A 22,123-nucleotide genomic window follows, 5' to 3' on the forward strand; every position below is an offset into this window, starting at 1 on the left:
AATATGAAAAGCAGAAAGCAAACATCATACTCAATGGGGGAAAACTATTAAGAGCTCTCCCCCAAGGTCAGGAACAAGACAAAATGTCCACTCACCACTTCTACTCAACATAGAACTAAAAGTCCTAGCCACAGCAATCAGACAAAAAAAAAGAAATAAAAGGAACCCAAATTGGTAAGGAAGAAGTAAAACGTTTACTATTTGCAGATGACATGATGCCATATATAGGCTATCCTAAAGACTCTAAAAAAAAAAAAATAATAATAATAATAACAAACCCACAAAAAATAAAAAACAAAACCTACTAGAATTGATAAATTCAGTAAGACTACAGAATATAAAAACCGATGTCAGAAATCCATTACGTATCTATACACTAATAATGAAGTAGCAGAAAGAAAAAAAATCCCATTTACAATTGCAGCAAAAATAATAAAATACCAGGGAATAATGTAGCCAAGGAGGTGAATGACTTACACTCCGAAAACTGTAAGAGACTGATGAAAGAAACTGAAGACAACACAAGCAAATAGAAAGATATTCATACTCATGAACTTGAAGAACAAACATTGTTAACATGTGTACATGAGCAAAAGCAATGTATAGATTTAATGCAATCCCTATGAAAAATCAAAATATCAACAGTACTTTTCACAGAGGTAAGGATAAACAATCCTAAAATTTGTAAGGAACCACAAAATTCCCCCAAGAGCCAAAGCAATCTTGAAAAATAACAAAACCAGAGGTATCATAACCAGATTTCAATACATACAACAAAGCTGTTGTAATCAAAATAAAATGGTACTGGCACAAAAATAAACACATAGATCAAGAGAACAGAAAAGAAAGCCCAGAAACAAACCCACAATTATATGGTCAATTATTCTTCAACATATGAGCTAAAAATACACAATGGAAAAGATCTCTTCACCAAATGGTGTTAGGAAAACTGGATAGCAACATGCAAAACCATGAAACTGAACCGCTTTCTTACACCAAACACACACACACAAAAACCCAAAATGGATTAAGGACCTAATGTGAGACCTGAAACCATTAAAAATCGTAGAAGAGAACAAAGGCAGTAACTCTGATATCGGCCATAACATTTTTGTACCAATGTCTCCTGAGTCAAGGGAAATAAAAGCAAAAATAAACTATTGGGACTATATCAGAATAAAAAGCTTTTGAACAGCAAAAGAAACAATCAACAAAATGTCTGATAAAGGGTTCCTATCTAAAGTATATGAAGAACTACTCTAACACCAAAAAACAAAATAATCCAATTTTTGAAAATGGGCAAGATGACATGAACATACATTTCTGCAAAAAAGACATATAGATGGCCAACAGACACATGAAAAGATGCTCAACATCAATCATCAGGTAAACAAACACAAATCAAAACCACAATGAGATGTCACTTCATACTGTCAGAATAGCTAAAGTCAAAAACCAAAAGAAACCAACAAGAAATACTGAGTATTGATGTTTGAGAAAAATATGCAGCCAAGAACACTTTATCCAGCAAGGCTGTAATTCAAAACAGAAGTAGAGATAAAAAGCTTCCAGGACAAACAGAAACTGAAAGAATTTGGGATCACTAAATAAGCCCTGCTAGAAATATTATAGGAGATCCTTTAAGCAAAGGGAGATCCCAAAAGTAACAAAGACAAGAAAGGAACAGAGACAGTGACTTTACAAGTAATACAATGGTACTAAATTCATATCTTTAAAAAAATATATCCTATTTATTTGAGAGAGAGAGAGAGAAAGTGCCCACAAAAGAGGGAGGAATAGAGTCCTACTGAGCAGGGAGCCCAATAAAGGGCCTGCTCCCAGGATTCCAAGACCATGACCTGAGCTGAAGGCAGAGGCTTAACTAAATTGAGCTAATCAAGCACCCCTAATTCGTATCTTTCAATATTCAAGGTAAACAGATTAAATGCCCCAATCAACACACAAAGGATACCAGACTGGATAAAAAGCAAGATCCACTGATAGGCTGGCTTATAAGAGACTCATTTGAGATTGAAAGACACCTCCAAATTGGAAGGTAGAGGGAGTGGAAAACCATTTATCATGCTAAGAGACATCAAAAGAAACCTAGAGTAGCAATCCTTATATCAGACAAATTAGATTTTAAACCTAAGACTGTAGTAAGTGATGAGGAAAGATGCTATATCATAATTAAAGGGTCCATCCAACACAAAGTTCTAACAATTGCAAATATTTATGCCACTAACATGGGAGCAGCCAAATATATAAACCAATTAATAACAAAATTAAAGAAATACATTGATAATAACACAAAAGTAGGAGACCTTAACACCCCACTCTCTCTTCAATGGACAGGTCACCTAAGAAGATAAACAAGGGCTTTGAATGACACACTGGACCAGATGGACTTCATAGAAACATTCAGAGCATTTTTTTTTTTTTAAGATCTTATTTATTCATCAGAGACACACAGAGAGAGAGAGAGAGAGAGAGAGAGAGACTGGCAGAGACACAGGCAGAGGGAGACGCAGGCTCCCTGCGAGGAGCCCGATGTAGGACTCAATTCCAGGACTCCAGGATCACGCCCTGAGTTGAAGGCAGATGCTCAATCACTGAGCCACCCAGGTGTCCCTATTCAGAGCATTCTATCATAAAGCAACAGAATACACATTCTTTGTGAGTGCACACAGAACATTCTCCAGAATAGAGCACATACTGGGTCAAAATCAGGTCTCAACTAGTACCAAAAGATTGGTATCAATCCCTGCATATTTTCAGACCACAGTGCTTTGAAACAACTCAATCAGAAGAGGAAATTTGGAAAGAACTCAAATACATGGAGGCTAGAGAGCATCTTACTAAAGAATGAAAGGGTCAACCAGGAAATTAAAGAATTTTAAAAACTCATGGAAGCAAATGAAAATAACACAACTATTCAATACCTTCAGGATGCAGAAAAGGCAGTCCTAAGAAGGAGGTAATACAGCAATACAAGCCTTTCTCAAGAAACAAGAAGGTCTCAAATATACAACCTTATACCTAAAGGAGGTAGAGAAAGAACAGCAAATAAATCCTAAACCAGCAGGAGAAGAGAAATAATAAATTAGAGCAGAAATCAATGAAACAGAAACCAAAAGAACTGTAGACAAGATCACAAGACTGGGAGCTTGAAAAGAATAAAGATGGATAACCTTCTGATCAAAAAGACTTACCAAAAAGAAAAGGACCGAAATAAGTAAAATCATGAATGAGAGAGGAAAACACCAAAGAAATACAATTCTAAGAACATATTATGAGCAACTAAATGCCAACAAAGTAGACAATCTGGAAGAAATGGGTGCATTCCTAGAAACATATAAGTACCACAACTGAAACAGAAGAAACAGAGTACCTGAATAGACCCATAATCAGCAAAGAAATTGAAGCAGTCATCAAAAAATAAAGAACCAACAAGAGTCCAGGGCCAGATGGCTTCCCAGGGGAATTCTACCAAACATCTAAAGAAGAAATAATACATATTCTTCTGAATGTTTCAAAAAAATAGAAATGGAAGGACAAGTTCCGAACTCTTTCTCTAAAACCAGCATTACCTTGATCCCAAAACCAGACAAATCCCACAAAAAAGAGAATTATAGACCAATATCCCTGATGAACATGGATGCAGAATTTCTCACCAAACAACTAGCAAACAGGATCCAACAGTATATTAAAAGGATTATTCACCATGACCAAGTGGGATTTATTCCTCGGCTGCAAAAGTTGTTCAACATCTGCAAATCAATCAATGTGAGAGATCACATCAATAAAAGGAAGGACAGGAACCATATGATCCTCTCAATAGATGCAGAAAAAGCATGTAACAAAGTACAGCATCCTTTCTTAAAACTCCACAGTTTGGGATCCCTGGGTGGCGCAGCGGTTTAGCGCCTGCCTTTGGCCCAGGGCGCAATCCTGGAGACCCGGGATCGAATTCCACGTCGGGCTCCCAGTGCATGGAGCCTGCTTCTCCCTCTGCCTATGTCTCTACCTCTCTCTCTCTCTGTGTGACTATCATAAATAAATAAAAATTTAAAAAAAAAAACAAAACTCCAGTTTAATGACCAAGTGGGATTTATCCCCGGGATGCAAGGCTGGTTCAACACTCATAAAACAATCAATGTGATAGATCATATCAACAAGAGACAAAACAACAACCATATGATCCTCTCAATAGATGCAGAGAAAGCATTTGACAAAATACAGCATCCATTCTTGATCAAAACTCTTCAGAGTGTAGGGATAGAGGGAACATTCCTCAGCAAGTTAAAAGCCATCTACGAAAAGCCCACAGCAATTATCATTCTCAGTGGGGAAACAATGGGAGCTTTTCCCTTAAGATCAGGAACACAATAGGGATGTCCACTCTCACCACTGCTTTTCAACATAGTACTAGAAGTCCTAGCCTCAGGAATCAGGCAACAAAATAAATAAAAGGCATTCAAATTGGCAAAGAAAAAGTCAAACTCTCCCTCTTTGCAGATGACAGGACACTGTACATAGAAAACCCAAAAGACTCCACCCCAAGATTGCTAGAACTCATACAGCATTTTGGTAGCGTGGCAGGATACAAAATCAATACCCAGAAATCAGTGGCATTTCTATACACTGACAAGGAGACTGAAGAAAGAGAAATTAAGGAGTCAATCCCATTTACAACTGCACCCAAAAGCATAAGATACCTAGGAATAAACCTAACCAAAGAGGCTAAGGATCTAACCCTAAAAACTACAGAACACTTCTGAAAGAAATTGAGGAAGACATAAAGATGGAAAAAAATTCCATGCTCATGGATTGGAAGAATTAATATTGTGAAAATGTCTATGCTACCCAGGGCAACTTACACCTTCAATGCAATCCCTATCAAAATACCATGGACTTTCTTCAGAGAGTTGGAACAAATCATCTTGAGATTTGTGTGGAACCAGAAAAGACCCCTAATGTCCAGGGGAATACTGAAAAAGAAAACCAATGCCAAGAGAATCACAATGCCAGATTTCAAGCTGTACTACAAAGCTGTGATCATCAAGACAGTATGGTACTGGCACAAAAACAGACACATAGATCAATGGAACAGAGAACCCAGAAATGGGCCCCCAACTCTATGGTCAACTAATATTTGACAAAGCAGGACAGAATATCCACTGGAAAAAGGACAGTCTCTTCAATAAATGGTGCTGGGAAAATTGGACAGCCACATGTGGAAGAATGAAACGAGACCATTCTCTTACACCAGACACAAAGAGAAACTCAAAATTGATGCAAGATCTAAATGTGAGACAAGAATCCATCAAAATCCTAGAGGAGAACACAGGCAACACCCTTTTTGAATTTGGCCACAGCGACTTCTTGCAAGATACATCTATGAAGACAAGGGAAACAAAAGCAAAAATGAATTATTAGGACTTAAGATAAAAAGCTTCTGCACAGCAAAATAAATGGTCAACAAAACTAAAAGACAACCTACAGAATGGGAGAAGATATTTGCAAATGACAGATCAGATAAAGGACTAGTATCCAAGTCTATAAAGAACTTACTGAACTCAACAGCAAAGAAACAAACAATCCAAACATGAAATAGGCAAATGACATGAACAGAAATTTCACAGAGGAAGACACAGACATGGCCAACAAGCACATGAGAAAATGCTCCGCATCACTTGCCATCAGGGAAATACAAATCAAAACTACAATGAGATCCCACCTCACACCAGTCAGAATGGGGAACATTAACAAGACAAGAAACCACTAATGTTGGAGAGTTGTGGAGAAAGGGGAACCCTCTTCTACTGTTGGTGGGAATGTGAACTGGTGCAGCCACTCTAGAAAACTGTGTGGAGGTTCCTCAAAGAGTTAAAACTGGAGCTACCCTATGACCCAGCAATTGCACTGCTGGGGATTTACCCCAAAGATACAGATGCAGTGAAACGGCAGGACACCGCACCCCAATGTTTATAGCAACAATGTCCACAATGGCCAAACTGTGGAAGGAGCCTTGGTGTCCATCGAAAGATGAATGGATAAAGAAGATGTGGTCTATATGTACAATGGAATATTACTCAGCCATTAGCAACGATGAATACCCACCTTTAACGTGGATAGAACTGGAGGGTATGATGCTGAGTGAAGTAAGTCAATCAGAGAAGGACAAACATTATATGGTCTCATTCATTTGGGAAATATAAAAAATAGTGAAAAGGAATAAAGGGGAAAGGACAGAAAATGAGTGGGAAATATCAGTGAGGGTGACAGAACATGAGAGACTCCTAACTCTGGGAAACGAACAAGGGATAGTGGAAGGAGAGGTGGATGGGGGGATGGGGTGACTGGGTGACGGGCACTGAGCATGGCACTTGACAGGATGAGCACTGGGTGTTATGCTATATCTTGGCAAACTGAACTCCAATTAAAAAAAATACCAAAAAATATACAAAAAATATACAATAAAAAAAATATACTCCACAGTGTAGGGATAGAGGGAAAATACTGCAATATCATAAAAGCCATCAAGGGAAAGTCCACAGCGAATATCATTCTCAATGGGGAAAAACTGAGAGCCTTTCCCCTAAGGCAGGAACACAACAGAAATGTCCACTCACCACTGTTGTTCAACGTAGTACTAGAAGTCCTAGCCTCAGCATCAAACAACAAAAAGAAATAAAAGGCACCCAAATCGGCAAAGTCATCACTCTTTGCATAGGACTTAACATTCTACGTGGAAAACCCCAAAGACTCTACCTCCAAATTGCTAGAAATCATTCAAGAATTCAGCAAAGTGGCAGGATACAAAAATCAATGCACAGAAATCAGTGGCATTTCTATACATCTCATTAGAAGAAAAATTAAAAGAGTTGATCCCATTTACAATTGCACCCAAAACCATAAGATACCTACGAGTAAACCTAACCAAAGAAGCAAAGGACCTGTATGCAGGAAACTATAGAACACTCATGAAATTGAGGAAGACACAAAGGAAAAACATTCCATGCTCATGGATTGGAGAACAAAGATTGTTAAAATGTCTATGCTACTTAGAATAATCTGTACATTCAATGCAATACCTATCAAATTACCTTCAACTTTTTTCACAGAGCTGGAACAAACAATCCTAAAATTTGTATGGAAATAGAAAAGACCCCAAATAGCCAAAGGAATGTTGAAAAAGAAAACCAAAGCTGGTGGCATCACAATTCCAGACTTCAAGCTGTATTACAGAGCTCTCATCATCAAGACGGTATGGTACTGGCACAACCACAGACACAAAGATCAATGGACCAGAACAGAAAACACAGAAATGGAGCCTCAACTCTATGGTCAATCATCTTCAACAAAGCAGCAAAAAATATCTAATGGAAAAAAGTCTCTTCAACAAATGGTGCTGGGAAAATTAGGCAGCCACATGCAGAAGAATGACACTGGACCACTTTCTTACACTGTACAAAAAAATACTCAAAATTGATGAAAAAATTACAAAAATCCATCAAAATACTAGAAGACATAGGCAGCAACTCCTACAGACATCGGCCACTACAACTTTTTGCTAGATACATCTCCAAAGGCAAGAGAAACAAAGACAAAAATTAACTATCATCTAGATAAAAAATTAAAAGACAACCGACAGAATGGGAAAAGATATTTGCACATGTCCTATCAGATAAAGGGATAGTATCCAAAATCTATGAAGAACTTATCAAGCTCAACACCCAAAGAATAATCCAATTGAGCAATGGGCGGAAGACATGAACAGGCATTTCTCCAAAGACAGACAGACACATGGCCAACAGACACGTGAAAAAATGCTCAACATCACTTGCCATCAGGGAAATACAAATCAAAACCACAATGAGATACCACCTTTCACCAGTCAGAATGACTAAAATTAACAAGTCAGAAAACAGAGGTTGGCAAGGATGTGGAGAAAGGGGAACCCTCTTGCACTGTTGGTGAGAATGCAAGCTGGTGCAGCCACTCTGGAAAACAATTTGTAGGTTCCTCAAAAAGTTGAAAAGAGCTACCCTAAAACCCTGCCATTGCACCATTAGGTATTTACCCCAAATATAAAAGTGTAGTGATCTGAAGAGGCACCTGCATCCCAATGTTTACAGCAGCAGTATCCACAATAGCCAAACTATGGAAAGAGCCCAGATGTCCATCGACAGACGAATGTATAAAAATGTGGTGTGTGTGGTGTGTGTGTATATATATATATATATATATACACACATACACAAACATACATACACACACGTACACAATGGAATCCTTCTCATTCATCAAAAAATGAAATCTTGCCATTTGCAAAGACATGGATGGATCTAGAGGATATTACGCTGAGTGAAATAAATCAATCAGAGAAAGAATTGTCATATGATCTCACTCATATGTGGAATTTAACAAAACAGAGGATCATAGGAGAAGAGAGAAAAAATGAAGACAAAATCAGAGAGGGAGACAAACTATAAGAGACTTAATCACAGGAAACAAACTGAGGAGGGGTGGGGGTGGGGGAAATAGGGTAACTGGGTAATGAACATTAAGGAGGGCACATGATGTAATGAGCACTGGGTGTTATAGAAGACTGATAAATCACGGAACTCTACCTCTGAAACTAATAATACACCATGTAAGTTAGCTGATTTTTTTAAAAAAATTTAATTAAAAAATGAGAAAAATATAAGCAAAAATTTTAACCCAATCAAAAAAAACATACACAAATAGTAACTCATTTTTTACAAACAGTAATTCAAAGGGCTATATGCACACTCCTATGTTTACTGCCTCATTATTTACAATAGCCTAACTATGGAAGCAGCTCAAGTGTCTATCCATTGATGAATGGATACCAAAGATGTGGTCCACACACCCGCAGGAATACTACCCATAAAAGAAAATAAAAAATAAAATAAAATAAAATAAAATAAAATAAAATAAAATAAAATAAAATAAAATAAAATAAAATAAAAAAATAAAATAAAATAAATAAAATAAATAAAATAAAATAAAATAATAAAATAAAATAAAATAAATAAAATAAATAAAATAAAAAATAAAAAATAAAAAATAAAATAAAATAAAATAAAATAAAATAAAATAAAATAAAATAAAATAAAATCCTGGGCCACCTGGATAGCTTAAGCACCTGCCTTCAGCTCAGGTCATGATCTGATTGGGCTCCTACTCAGTGGAGAGTCTGCTTCTTCTATCCCTTCCCCCTTCTTGCACTGCCTCTTTCTCCCAAATAATAATAAAAATCCTTTGTAAAAAAAAAATTAATATAAAAAAAGAATAAAATGTTGCCATTTTGAACAACATGGATCAAGCTAGAATCTATTATGCTAAGTGAAATAAGGTAATCACAGAAAGAACTACCATATGACTCTATTCCTATGTGAAATTTAAAAACAAAACAAACAAGCTAAGGGGAAAACAAAGTGAAAGGGGGACAAACTGAGAAACAGACTTTTAATTCCAGAGAACAAACTGATGGTCACCAGAGGGAAGGGTGGTGGAAAGCCGTGAAATAGGTAATGTAGAGCACACTTCTCATGATAAACACGAAGTAAGGCACAAAACTGATTAAATCACTCTATTGCATACCTGAAAGTAATATAACACTGTATGTTAACTATACTGGAATTAAAAAAAAAAAGTCAATAAAACACATGGGTCAACAGTCCATGTAAATTTAACATCCATGTAATGAAAAAACTATTCATAACTTCAGTCTATAAATCATTATGAGCCTTCTAATACAAACTAAACATTTAATCTTCTTTGAGAGAATAGCACAGAAAAAAATTCTGGCATATGGCAAAAGTTAGAATGAATGTGGCATCAAAGATCAGTGGGAAAAGTGTAGGTTCCTTAGAAAACAGTGTGCCAGTGGGTAACTATCAAAAGGGACAGATAAGCCTGTAACAGGAGAAGTAAAAAAAAATATTTTTGGTGAGTTAATGATTAAGTATAAAATGAAACTTCAAACAATACCTGATATTGAGAAAGAAGCAACTAAGGAAAAAATATATAGCAAAGTTGAATACCAAGAGATACGAAAAAAATTACTCAACTCCCATCAAAACCAAAAAGTTGTAAATAAACAAAACACTAGCAGTGGTTTTTAGTGTTCTAACACCCAGTCCAGCAAAGCCAGGATAAATACTAGGACTCTCAAGCACTAGTAACAGTAATATAATTTGTCACTGCCTTTTCAAGAGGATAATTTTGCAGTCAGCATTAAGAGCCTTAAAAATGGGGAACCCTGGGTGGCGCAGCGGTTTGGCGCCTGCCTTTGGCCCAGGCGCGATCCTGGAGACCCGGGATCGAATCCCACGTCGGGCTCCCGGTGCATGGAGCCTGCTTCTCCCTCTGCCTATGTCTCTGCCTCTCTCTCTCTCTCTCTCTCTCTCTCTCTGTGACTATCATAAATAAATAAAAAAATTATAAAAAAAAGAGCCTTAAAAATGCTCATAATTTTTTACTTAGGTATTTCACCTCTAAAAATCTAGCCTACTAAAACAAAGATCTGTCTGAATTTAATGATTCCTTATTCACAATTCCATAATCCAAATATACCTACAAACTTTGGTAGCAAAACCTATCCTGAATTTATAATATTTATTTATCCCACTCAGCTCATCAGCCTGGCCTTCAAACCTGTCATTAATTTGGTCCCTTCCTACTCTTCTGAGTTTACTTCCCAAAATAGCCTTCTACAGGTGCTTAAACATGCCACACAAAACCACAAGAGTTTGGCTATTCTCCAATCATGGCCTAAAATGTCTCCTGGGGCCTTTATTGAAGTCCTGAAAAACACTTCTCTCTTCCTAAATATATATTAAGGCCTATCATGGGTATTTTCAAGAAAAAGGAAAAATTGCATCCCCTTTTAATAAAGCTTCACAGATACCTTCCTCAATCAGAACTTGTCACCCTCCTAGGATTCCTGCACAATTTGTACTGTTGAGATACAGTTACTGTAGTCAGAGGGTTAGCTGTGCATCAATTTTCTTACTTGGCAGACCTTTCAGAGGCTAAGTATTTCATTGTTCCCCCAATTTTTTAATATAGTGCTTTATACTCTGTATCCTAATGATAACAAACTGAGGGATGAGCATAATCATATCAGGTTTCATAATAAATTTTAAAAAGTTCCATCACTCAACAGAAGCAGCAATCTGAGTGCTGGTAGGGAGCAGTGAAAGGAGAAAACAAAGAAACCAAAAGCTGGCAAAGTAACTACTGAAACAAAGACGAAGGAAGATGTGGCGTAGCCAGGTAAGGACTAGGAAAACACAAGTCACTTTACAGTACCAGAAGAATCCTCCAAGCTTCTCAGTGATGGAAGTTTCTCATTTTCTAATAAACTAGTGTGGCTTAAGTCACTGTGTGGATTCTTGTCTTCAAAAGGTCTTCCAGCATGAGGAACAACAATCTACAAGAAATAAAACACAAGTAACAGAAGCAAACTCACTACTCTGAAGACCACAGTACAAGGTTGCAAAAAGGACCACTAATGTGCTCAGTATTTGTAATTCACAACTTAGGCAACAAAGGTCTACCTGTTTTATGTGTATCAGTAACTCTCCTTGACCCCATGCCACCCTCCTCTCCTGATCCACTCACTGAGACATTAGTAAAATTTAATATCTCATATTGTATGCACAAGCTCAAAAGACCTAGTCATATAGTTAGTATACTAATACCCAAGTGAATTTGAACAATACAAGGCTTGGGGTAGGAAGTGAAGGTAACAGCCAAGTTGGACTCTGCAACTTACGATGGCATTGCTGAGTTTCCTGTTCCTCAACCCAGGGACCACATAATCCTAAGAGCACACAGCAGTTTATTAAGGGCATTCAAGGCCCAGAATAAAAGAGAACATTGCCTTCTATGTGTCAATTTTATTTCACAATCATATTAAATATATGTCAGACATGGCCATCTTTAAAATTAGATTTATGCTCACCAACACACACACACACACACACACACACACACACACACACACGTCAAATGCAGTAATAGCTCCCTCTGGTCTATGTTTCCTAACATTTTTTTTTCCTCTTGCTCTTACTTTATCATCTCCCTTTTATCAAGTATCTCATGTTTCTATACTTGCTTTGCTGCTTTCCAGTGTTATGGTCCCTCCCTTACTATCAGTGGCTTTTAATACTTTTTGGAAGTCAATTCTTCAGCCATCCTAAAAAACAAATTTCCTACCATGAAGATAAGTTATGTTCTTTCCCTTGAGAAACTATGGCATTCTAAATGTTCAAGAAATCATGCTTTCTGACTTAATTTCAATTTGACTACACCTGAATTTCCTTTAAAAGGCACCTCTCAAATTTGAAAGTTTGTTAATACAAGTAGCAAGTGTATAGAGCAGGGGTCAGCAAACATTTTCTGTAGAGTCAGCTAGCAAGATTTCGGGTTTTGTCTGCCTTACAGTCTCTGTCACAAATTCTCAACTCGGCTATCATAGCACAAAGCAGCCCTAAACAATGGGTATGGCTGTGTTACAACAAAACTTTACAGAAATGGGCAGATCGGATTTGGACAATAAGGTACGGATTGCCAACCTGTAGCACAGAGAAATAACTCTTTAGACCTCTTTGTTTATAAAATATAAATACAAGACTCCAGACTTGAAATTCCTGCCAATGGTTTGTGTTGGACACGAACTACTGCTCTGCTAAGCATCTTTTCCTTTGAGGAGCTCATCTCTTTTTACATCATGTGGACCTGGGGGAGGGGGGTTGTCAGCTGCACTCCAATCTGTGTGTAAACACACACAGAAGCAGCCTGAGTCCAGGCTCAACAAACAGTATTCTATTCCAACTTACCCCTTGGAACAGTGACTTAACATAGAGAAGAACATAGGACCCTACTGAGCTCCTTATAGTTGTCATCCTTTTCTTTCTTTTTTTAATTTACTCTCAAAGGAAGATCACAGTCTTCTTTTTATCACGAATATTAAGAATGTAGCCTTGGATTGCCCACAAGTGAAGATACCTCTTAATCAATTACTGAGTACCAACCATGTGCCAGGCACCCAAGATAAAATAAATGAAACAGAGAGAAACCCTTTCCCTCCCAGAGCCATTATTTTAGAGGCAGCCAGCAAGGGGTGAAGTAGAGCAAAGGTGGCAAAGTCCTGATGACACATGAAACCCTGGACCAGGACTGCTCTCATGTCCTGGTTACTTGAAGCAGTAACATGGATTTCTGCTATTTAAAGTACAAGACTTTAACTAATATTACTACTATCTAACACCTGCATCTGTGAAACAGGACCTTGTACTCTCTCAATAACACTCCAGAAATTGATAATATATGAAAGATTACCTTGTTGTCCTTATTCTTCAACCATGATTGTAAACAAACATCAACAGGTGAATCTGTTTGAGAAAAAAATTATTTTATCAACTAAATACCCAACAATCCCTAAAAATAGCAAATTAATGAACTAAACATATTTTCCCGTTAAGCAGAATAGAGCACTTTTAAATGATAGTATAGGAACTTACCACGGGTCAGTTAAACTGTCAGGGTTGGAAAGTATGAAAAATTATACATTTGCCCCCCTCCCCTCAAAAAAAAACTTGACTATGAATCAAGACTTTAAAGCTAACTTTTGCTTTATAGAGGGAAAAGAAAAACAAGAAAAATGACAGCCATGCCTAAGCATATAGACAAATCCAAATCATGGGACAATTTACAGGATGACAAATCATGAGACAATCTACAGGTGACTGACCAAGCTTTTTTCACAGGCACTTAGGACATACAATAAATAATGTACCATAAGATAATCTTCTCTGGACTCCAATTCAAGCAAACCAACCCAGATAATTAGTAAAATGAATATGGACTAGAGTGTTATATGATAATAAAAGAACTGTTAAGTATGTTAGCAATATTAACGGAACTGTGGGGGCAGCCCCAGTGGCTCAGTGGTTTAGCGCCGCCTTCAGCCCAGGGTGTGATCCTGGAGACCCGGGATCAAGTCCCACATCAGGCTCCCTGCATGTAGCCTGCTTCTCCCTCTGCCTGTGTTTCTGCCTCTTTCTCTCTGTGTCTGTCATGAATAAATAAATAAAACCTTAAAAAAAAAAAGGGAAAAAAAATAACTGTGGTTATATAAGCAAATGTCTATTTGTCTAAAATATCTAGGAATAAAATGAATTAGGAATTTTAAAATACCAGAAAAAAGTAATAAAAAAAAAAGAAGGGATAAAGCAAGTATGAAGTAAATCTTATACTAACTGACATTGTCGGTAAGTAGGAGTTTTTTTTTAAAGAAATAAAATTTGCCTAGCGTGAAATCACCACCTCCCTAAAGCATACAATTCAGTGGTTTTTAGTATATTCTCAAGGTTGTATTTTCATCACTCCAGAAAGAAACACTATACCACTAGCAGTCACTCCCCACTCTCCCCTTCCCCTGGGGACCACTAATCTACTGACTCTATGGATTTTGTTGATTCATAGTCTACAGATGTCTGTGAATGAGTCTTACAACACATGGCTTTTTTTTTTTTTTAAGATTTATTATTTATTCATTCATTCATTCATTTATTCATTCATTCATTCAGAGAGAGAGGGAGAGAGAGAGGCAGAGACACAAGCAGAAGGAGAAGCAGGCTCCACGCAGGAAGCCCGACGTGGGACTCGATCCCGGGTCTCCAAGATCACACTCCAGGCTGCAGGCAGCGCTAAACCGCTGCGCCACTGGGGCTGCCCAACACATGGCCTTTTGTATCTGTCTTCCTTCACTTAGCTTAATGTTTTCAAAATTCATCCATATTACAGTACATATCAATACTTCATTCCTTTTTATGGCTCAGTAATACTCCACTGTATGGACACACTATATATTGTTTATCCAGTCATCAGTTGATGGAAATTTGAGTTGTTCCCACTCTTTTGCTATTGTGATTACTGCTGCGATGAATATTCATGTTCAAGGATTTGGTTGGACATATTTTCCATTTCTCTTGGGTATACACCTAGTACTAGAACTGCTGGCTAATATGATAGTGCTACATTTAACGTTTTGAAGAACTGTCAAACTACTTTCAAAGCAACTACATCATTTTACATGCCCACCAGCACCAGATGAGAGTTTTAATTTCTCCATATCCTCACCAACACTTGCTATTTTCCATCTCTTTGATTATCCCTATTATAGTAGGTGCAAAGTAATTATCTCATGGTTTTGATGTGTATTTCCCTGATGACTAAAGATGTTAAAATCATTTCATGTGTTCACTGGCCATTTTACAACTTCTTTAGACAAATGTCCATTGAAATCCTTTGTCTGTTATACAGTATTGGTTTTTGGTCTTTTTGTTTTATTGAATCGTAAGACACGTATTCTGGATGCCAGTCCCTTACCATATATGTGATTTGCAAATATTCTCTTCCATCTTTGTGCTGCCTCTTCACTGTTTTGAAGTCTTTTGAGGCACAAGAGTTTAATTTCAATGAAGTCCAATTTACCAATTTTTTCTTTTGTTGTTTTTAAGTGTGAGGAATTAATGCCATTCTCACTATGTTTATACATATTTGACACTTTTCATCAAGAGAAATACAAACACCCATTAAGATTTTTAACAAACAGGGATGCTTGGGTGGCTCAGTGGTTGAGCATCTGCCTTTGGCTCAGGGCGTGATCCTGGAGTCCCAGGATCGAGTCCCACATTGGGCTTCCTGCATGGAGCCTGCTTCTCCCTCTGCCTATGTCTCTGCCTCTCTCATGAATAAATAAATAAAATCTTAAAAAAAAAAAAAAGAAAGATTTTTAACAAACATACAAAAGTACCTTCCACTCATCAATCCTATAACATGGGCATAAGTACTAAACCACAAAGTTTGGAATGATATGCTATCTTCACTACATAAAAATACAATACATAGTTTAAAATACCTAGCTTTAATTTATCTGATAATTTCTCTGAATATAGAGTACTTAGAAGCAATCAGAAAGCAGATTTTTTTTTTTTTTTTACAATTTACATTTCCCCCTCATTCCCATAGTTTCTTTCTTTTTTTAGTAGATTTTATGTATTCATGAGAGACACAGAGAAAGAGACAGAGACATAGAGGGAGAAGCAGGTTCCATGCAGGGAGCCTGATGCAGGACTCAATCCCAGGACCCCAAAGTCACACCCTGAGCCAAAGGCAGATGCTCAACCACTGAGCCATCCAGGAATCCCTATTTTTATAGTTTCTTTGCCAGATCCAATTTGATAGCAATTGTTCAAAATGACTCCAAAGCATTCAACTTGGTTTTCTTATAAACAATTTTTTTTAGAATTTATAATTCACCAACTTATATAAAATTAAATTTAGGAACAAAAATGACTAGTAGTAATATAAATTGATTGGTGGGGTGAGGATGTGAAAGATATGTCTTGAACACAATGTGTGCTGTGGCCACCTGACAGCATGGTTTCCAAAGGAAAGGAAACCTTAATCAGTGAAGACAATTAGAAGATTACCCAAGAGACCTTTTCCTGTAAAAATATTAACAGGTAATTGCCAAACCATAAGTGTTTTCAGTTTACCGTATCATAGCTTAAGATAAACACCAAAGATAGACAAATGAGAAAGGAAATTTAAATATATACATTAGGAAGTAATTTCTACAAGTTCAGTACCTTGCATTTGTTCCAATGGTGAAATCCTATCATAAGGATCTTGGCTCTGCAAGGGTTTTGCAGTTGTAGCTTGCTCCTCTCCTGTTCTTGTTATATCACTTTGCAAAGAAGACTCTCCAAGAGCAGCATCTGACAAATGTTTACCCTCTATAGGATTTTTTTTCTTAGAGATAGAACTTATCAGAAAACAAATAAATAAAATATTGATTAGCCAGTTATGTATTTAATCTCTGAAAAAGAAAAAAAATGAATACAGTGAAAAGAAAAATTTCTAGGACCACCCAGAAACTGAAATTGGCTCCACTGCAGGGGCCCTGGGAACTGCACACCATTTTGGATCCAGATATACACGGTCTACCAAAATCAAATACATCATCACATTGCTATTCTGCCTTTCAAGTGATAAAAAGGTTTTTTTCTTTCCTAACTAAGTATCTCTGAATCTATCACACGTGGAGAAAAACTCAGCTTTCTAAAAACAATAGACTTAAAAGGATATGAGCATATTTGCCAAAAAGCGGATTCTCTGAATTATTAAATGCTTTAAAAGTTTTACTTTTAGCCTCTGCCACTGGCCTGTCCCCATTTTTGTATCTTTGTTGTTTTATATATGGATGACAATGTTTTTCCTTAAAGGCAATTTTCCTCCCAATCTTCTGCAAAAGCTTTTGGGTGTCTAATGCAGCTCCAAAGCCTTTGACCAGCAAGAGGAGGAGTATAAGCTTTTTAAAGAAAGCCCTCTAGATGTAATAAATTCATCATCTGACACACTGATACCTAGGGCCAGGCTTAAATCTGACTATGATGGATGAAAAGACGACAGTCCTCCCATATATTCCAAGTGCTAACCCTCTGTGCTGAGGCAACTCCCCACTCTAATTTACCTCCCAGTTTCTCCATCTCTGTATTGGGACTGTAATACACAGAAAGCCACCACCAACAGCTCAATCCAAAGGTGCATTCACAGGTGGATAAAGAAAAGTTTCATCAGAAACAGAAGCTGATTAAAACAGAAGGTAGGGATAGGTGGAAAGACTATAAATGGATACAAAGTTGTATGATAGAGAAGAGAGAAAAAGAGGTGTGGGGGGGGGTATGTACAACAAAGAAACTGACAAAATGAAAGGGTAATCTATAGCATGGGAGAAAAGAACTGTAAATCATATCTAATAAAGGGATAATATCCAAAATATATAAAGAACTCCTACAACTCAACAACTAAAACAAAAAACAAAAAAAAACAAAACAAAAAAAAAAAAAACAAAAACAAAACAAAAAACCAAGCAAACAATATGATTAAAAAATGGGTGGATTTGAAAATATTTTTCCAAAGACATACAGATAACCAACAGGTACAGGAAAAGATCTTCATCACTAATCATCAAGGAAATGCAAATCAGTACCACAATGAGACATCACCTAGTACCTGTTATAATAACTTTCTTTTTTAATATTTTATTTATTTAACTGAGAGAGGGAACACAAGCAGGCAGAGTGGCAGGCAGAGGGAGAAGCAGGCTCCCCACTCAGCAGGGAGCACAATGACATGGAGGTTCAATTCTAGGGCCCCAGGGTCATGACTCGAGCAGAAGGCAGATGCTTAACTGACTGAGCCAACCAGGCACCCTATAATAACTATTATCAAAAGACAAGAAATAGAGACACCTGGGTGGCTCAGTGGTTGCGCGTCTGCCTTTGGCTCAGGTCGTGATCCCAGAGTCCTGGGATGGAGTCCCACATCGGGCTCCCCACAGGGAGCCTGCTTCTCCCTCTGCCTGTGTCTCTGCGTCACTGTCTCTCTCATGAACAAATAAATAAAATCTTTAAAAAACGAAAAAAAGACAAGAAATAACAAGTGTTTGTGAGGATGTGCACTGCTGGGGGAAATGTACACTGGGAATGTAAACTGTTGCAGTCACTATGGAAAACAAATGGAGGTTCTTTAAAAATTAAAAATAAAACTACCACATGATCCAGCAATCCCACTTTAGGGTATTTATCCAAAGAAAACTAAAATACTAACTCAAAAAGATATATGGTACCCATGTTCACTGCAGCATTATTTTTTTTAAAGATTTATTTATTTATTTATTTATTTATTTACATATGATAGACAGAGAGAGAGAGAGGCAGAGACACAGGAGGAGGGAGAAGCAGGCTCCATGCCAGGAGCCCGACACGGGACTCGATCCCGGGACTCCAGGGTTGCGCCCTGGGCCAAAGGCAGGCATTAAACCGCTGAGCCACCCAGGGATCCCCACACTGCAGCATTATTTACAATAATCAAGACGGAAACAACCTAAGTGTCCACTGATAGATGAATGAAAAAAATGTTGTATATATACATAATGGGGTACTGTTCAGCCATAAAAAAAAAAGAAGGAAGTCTTGCCATTTGTAATACCATGGATGGATTTTAAGGGTGTTACAATAAGAGAAGACAAATACCACATAACCTCATTTATATGTAAAACCTAAAAATAAAAGCAAAAAGCTAAGCTTATAGCTACAGAAAATAGATTAATGGTTCCCAGAGGTGGGGGACCAGGGGTAGGAGAAATGGGTAAAGAGAGTCAAAAGGTACAAACTTTCAGATATAACTAAGTCACGTGGATATAATGTATAGCATGGTGACTACAGGTAATAACACTGTATTGCAAATTTGAAAGTTCTTAAGAGAGTAGTAAATCTAAAGAGTTCTCATCACAAGAAAAAAAATTTCTGTAATTATGTAAGGTGACAGATATTAACTGGACTTGTGTTGATCATTTCATAGTATATACAAATATTGAATCATTACACTGTACAACTAAAACTAACAAGGTTATATGTCAATTATATTTCAAATAAATAAAAATAATCTGAAGGGGAAAAGAAAGATCATAAAAATCCCTATGTGTCATACGAAAAAAAAAAAAAAGGTGGTGGGGAAGGCAAGATGGTGACATGAAATAAAAAACAAGTCATGACATTTAGGTTAATTTTAAATTTTTTTTTTATGATAGTCAGAGAGAGAGAGAGAGAGAGGCAGAGACACAGGCAGAGGGAGAAGCAGGCTCCATGCACTGGGAGCCCGACGTGGGATTCGATCCCGGGTCTCCAGGATCGCACCCTGGGCCAAAGGCAGGCGCTAAACTGCTGTGCCACCCAGGGATCCCTTAATTTTATATTTTAAAGGCCCCCTCACTCCAAGAAGAGCATGTGCGCTTTACCCTTGAACAAGATGGGGGTTAGGAACACCGACCTCCTGCATAATTAGAAATCCATGTCTAACTTTTGACTCCCCCAAAACTTAACTACTGAATTCAACTACTGTTAACTAGAAGCCTTACATGTAATATATGCAATTAACCCACACTTTGTATATGTATTATATACAATATTCTTATAATAAAGTTAGAGAAAAGAAAATCTATTAAGAAAATTATAAAGAAAATACATTTATAGTACAATATACTTATTGAAACAGATCTGCATATAAGTGGACCCATGCAGTTCAAGGGTCAACTGTAGTGTGACCATTAGAACTTTATGATAACACAGCCAGTTATATTAACCGCCTCCCCCTAAATCCACTTCCTCAAAACTATACATATCTATCACTTATTTTCATTAGCCCATCAAAATTCTTCAAACTAAGTCAAATAGTAGGTAAAATAACCTTCAAGTAAAAGTGACAAAAGTGGGATGCCTGGGTGGCTCAGCAGTTGAACGTCTGCCTTTGGCTCAGGGCATGATCCCGGAGTCCCAAGATTGAGTCCCACATCAGGCTCCCTGCAGGGAGCCTGCTTCTCCCTCTGCCTCTCTCTGTGTCTCTCAAGAATGAATAAATAAAATCTTAAAAAAAAAAAGTGACAAAAGTAACTTCTAGGAGTGCATGAAAATGACAGTAAGGACATCTATAAAAGTGAAGCAATCTGGATGAGAGCCACCAATCCTAGCCAAGCTTATCTCAGATTCTAAAATCTGAAAAGCAGATGGGTTATGTAGAAGAAATGAAAGTTGTGGCCCAGAACAAGAACAAAAGGGCCTGGAAGCAGAAAACAAATTTGCTAGGAAGAACTGCAGAAATGTTTCCTGACTACAGTAGAAGAGAAGGCAGAAGGGAGTCCAGAGGGAGAGGCTGAGTTAAAGTCTGTCAGATGCCCATGCTGGGCAATATTCCACTCCTGCTCCCCAACCCATACAAACAAAACAGCAGAGTCAACATGATGCTACACACCTAGGAAGGTTCTTTGCCAGAAAAGGCATAGAACTGGCTGTGCAGAGTGAAACTATGGTGGTGGTAGCAGCATTAAACACCTAGCATGAATGGAAGGCTCCTCAGCCTGCTCACCCTAAGACGAAGCCATCCAGGAAAATTGCCCAGCTCACATGAGGACCTAACAGAAATGAGACCCGGATACCTGCGAGCCTGCACTAGCAACCTAAGAGACAGCCATAAATCAAATGACGGAGAAGCAGCAGCTTGGAGGATAAAAATAAAGATGAACAAAGTAAACAATCCCAGAGACAATAATAATTTATAGAACTTCAAAAAATCTCAATTAGAATTCTCAGAAAACATTGAAGTAGCTATTACACCCACAAAAAGGAGCCATTATAAAAAATAAAATTAAAATTAAAAAAAAAAAAAAAGACCAGAAAAAAGAGCTCTCAAAATTATGACTGCCAAATGATTTAATAGAAGGGTAGGGGAAAAAAAATTAGGAACTTTATTTAGAACATTGTCTATTTGCACTGAAACAAAACAAAACCAATCATTATGTGGTTTCACTCACACGGGGAATATAAAAATAGTGAAAGGGATTATACGGGAAAGACAAAATGAGTGGGGAAAAATTAGGGTGACAAAACATGAAAGACTCCTAACTCTGGGAAATGAACAAGAGGTAGTGGAAGGGGTGGTAGGAAGGGGGATGGGGTGACTGGGGGCAGTGAGGGGGGCACTTGATGGGATGAGCATTGGGTGTTATATGTTGGCAAATCGAACTTCAATAAAAATATATATATTTAAAAAAATAAAATAACAAAAAAGGGAAAAAAACAATAGACCAACCCATGCAATCCAAAACCATAATCTCATAAAGAAAAATAAAAAATTACCAAAGTAATAATAATTATTATTATTACTTGTGTCCTATCTAGAATGAAAGGACACAAATCTCTGGATTGGGGAAGCCTGACTGGCTCAGTGGTTAAGTGTCTGCCTTTGGCTCAGGTCGTGATCCTGGGATCCTGGATCGATCCCACATTGGGCTCCCTGAGAGGAGCCTGCTTCTCCCTCTGCCTGTGTCTCTGCCTCTCTCCCTGGGTCTCTCGTGAATAAATAAAATCTTAAAATATATATATCAGGATTGATGCCAATTAGCATTTAGTTGAGGTGGGGCATAACCACCCAGACTCAGAAAGATTCTGAGAATTTC

General features: G+C 37.5%; 1 protein-coding gene across 10 annotated transcripts in view; it reads right to left on the minus strand.

Moving 5' to 3' along the window:
• CEP192 (centrosomal protein 192) overlaps nt 1-22,123 on the minus strand; it is a 157,517-nt gene that overhangs the window by 123,176 nt on the left and 12,218 nt on the right. For all 10 annotated transcript variants that reach the window (XR_012032232.1, XM_072828633.1, XM_072828630.1 and 7 more), the window contains exons 5-7: nt 16,698-16,873; nt 13,381-13,433; nt 11,347-11,467 (exon numbers count right to left, since the gene is read on the minus strand). Coding sequence is in view for 9 of the 10 variants with exons in the window: in XM_072828633.1 (XP_072684734.1) it covers nt 11,347-11,467; nt 13,381-13,433; nt 16,698-16,873 (350 nt within the window). In the remaining variant the exon portion in view is untranslated. The remainder of the gene's footprint in view (nt 1-11,346; nt 11,468-13,380; nt 13,434-16,697; nt 16,874-22,123) is intronic.

The sequence above is a fragment of the Canis lupus genome, chromosome 6, assembly GCF_048164855.1.
Source record: "Canis lupus baileyi chromosome 6, mCanLup2.hap1, whole genome shotgun sequence".
NCBI lineage: Eukaryota > Metazoa > Chordata > Mammalia > Carnivora > Canidae > Canis > Canis lupus.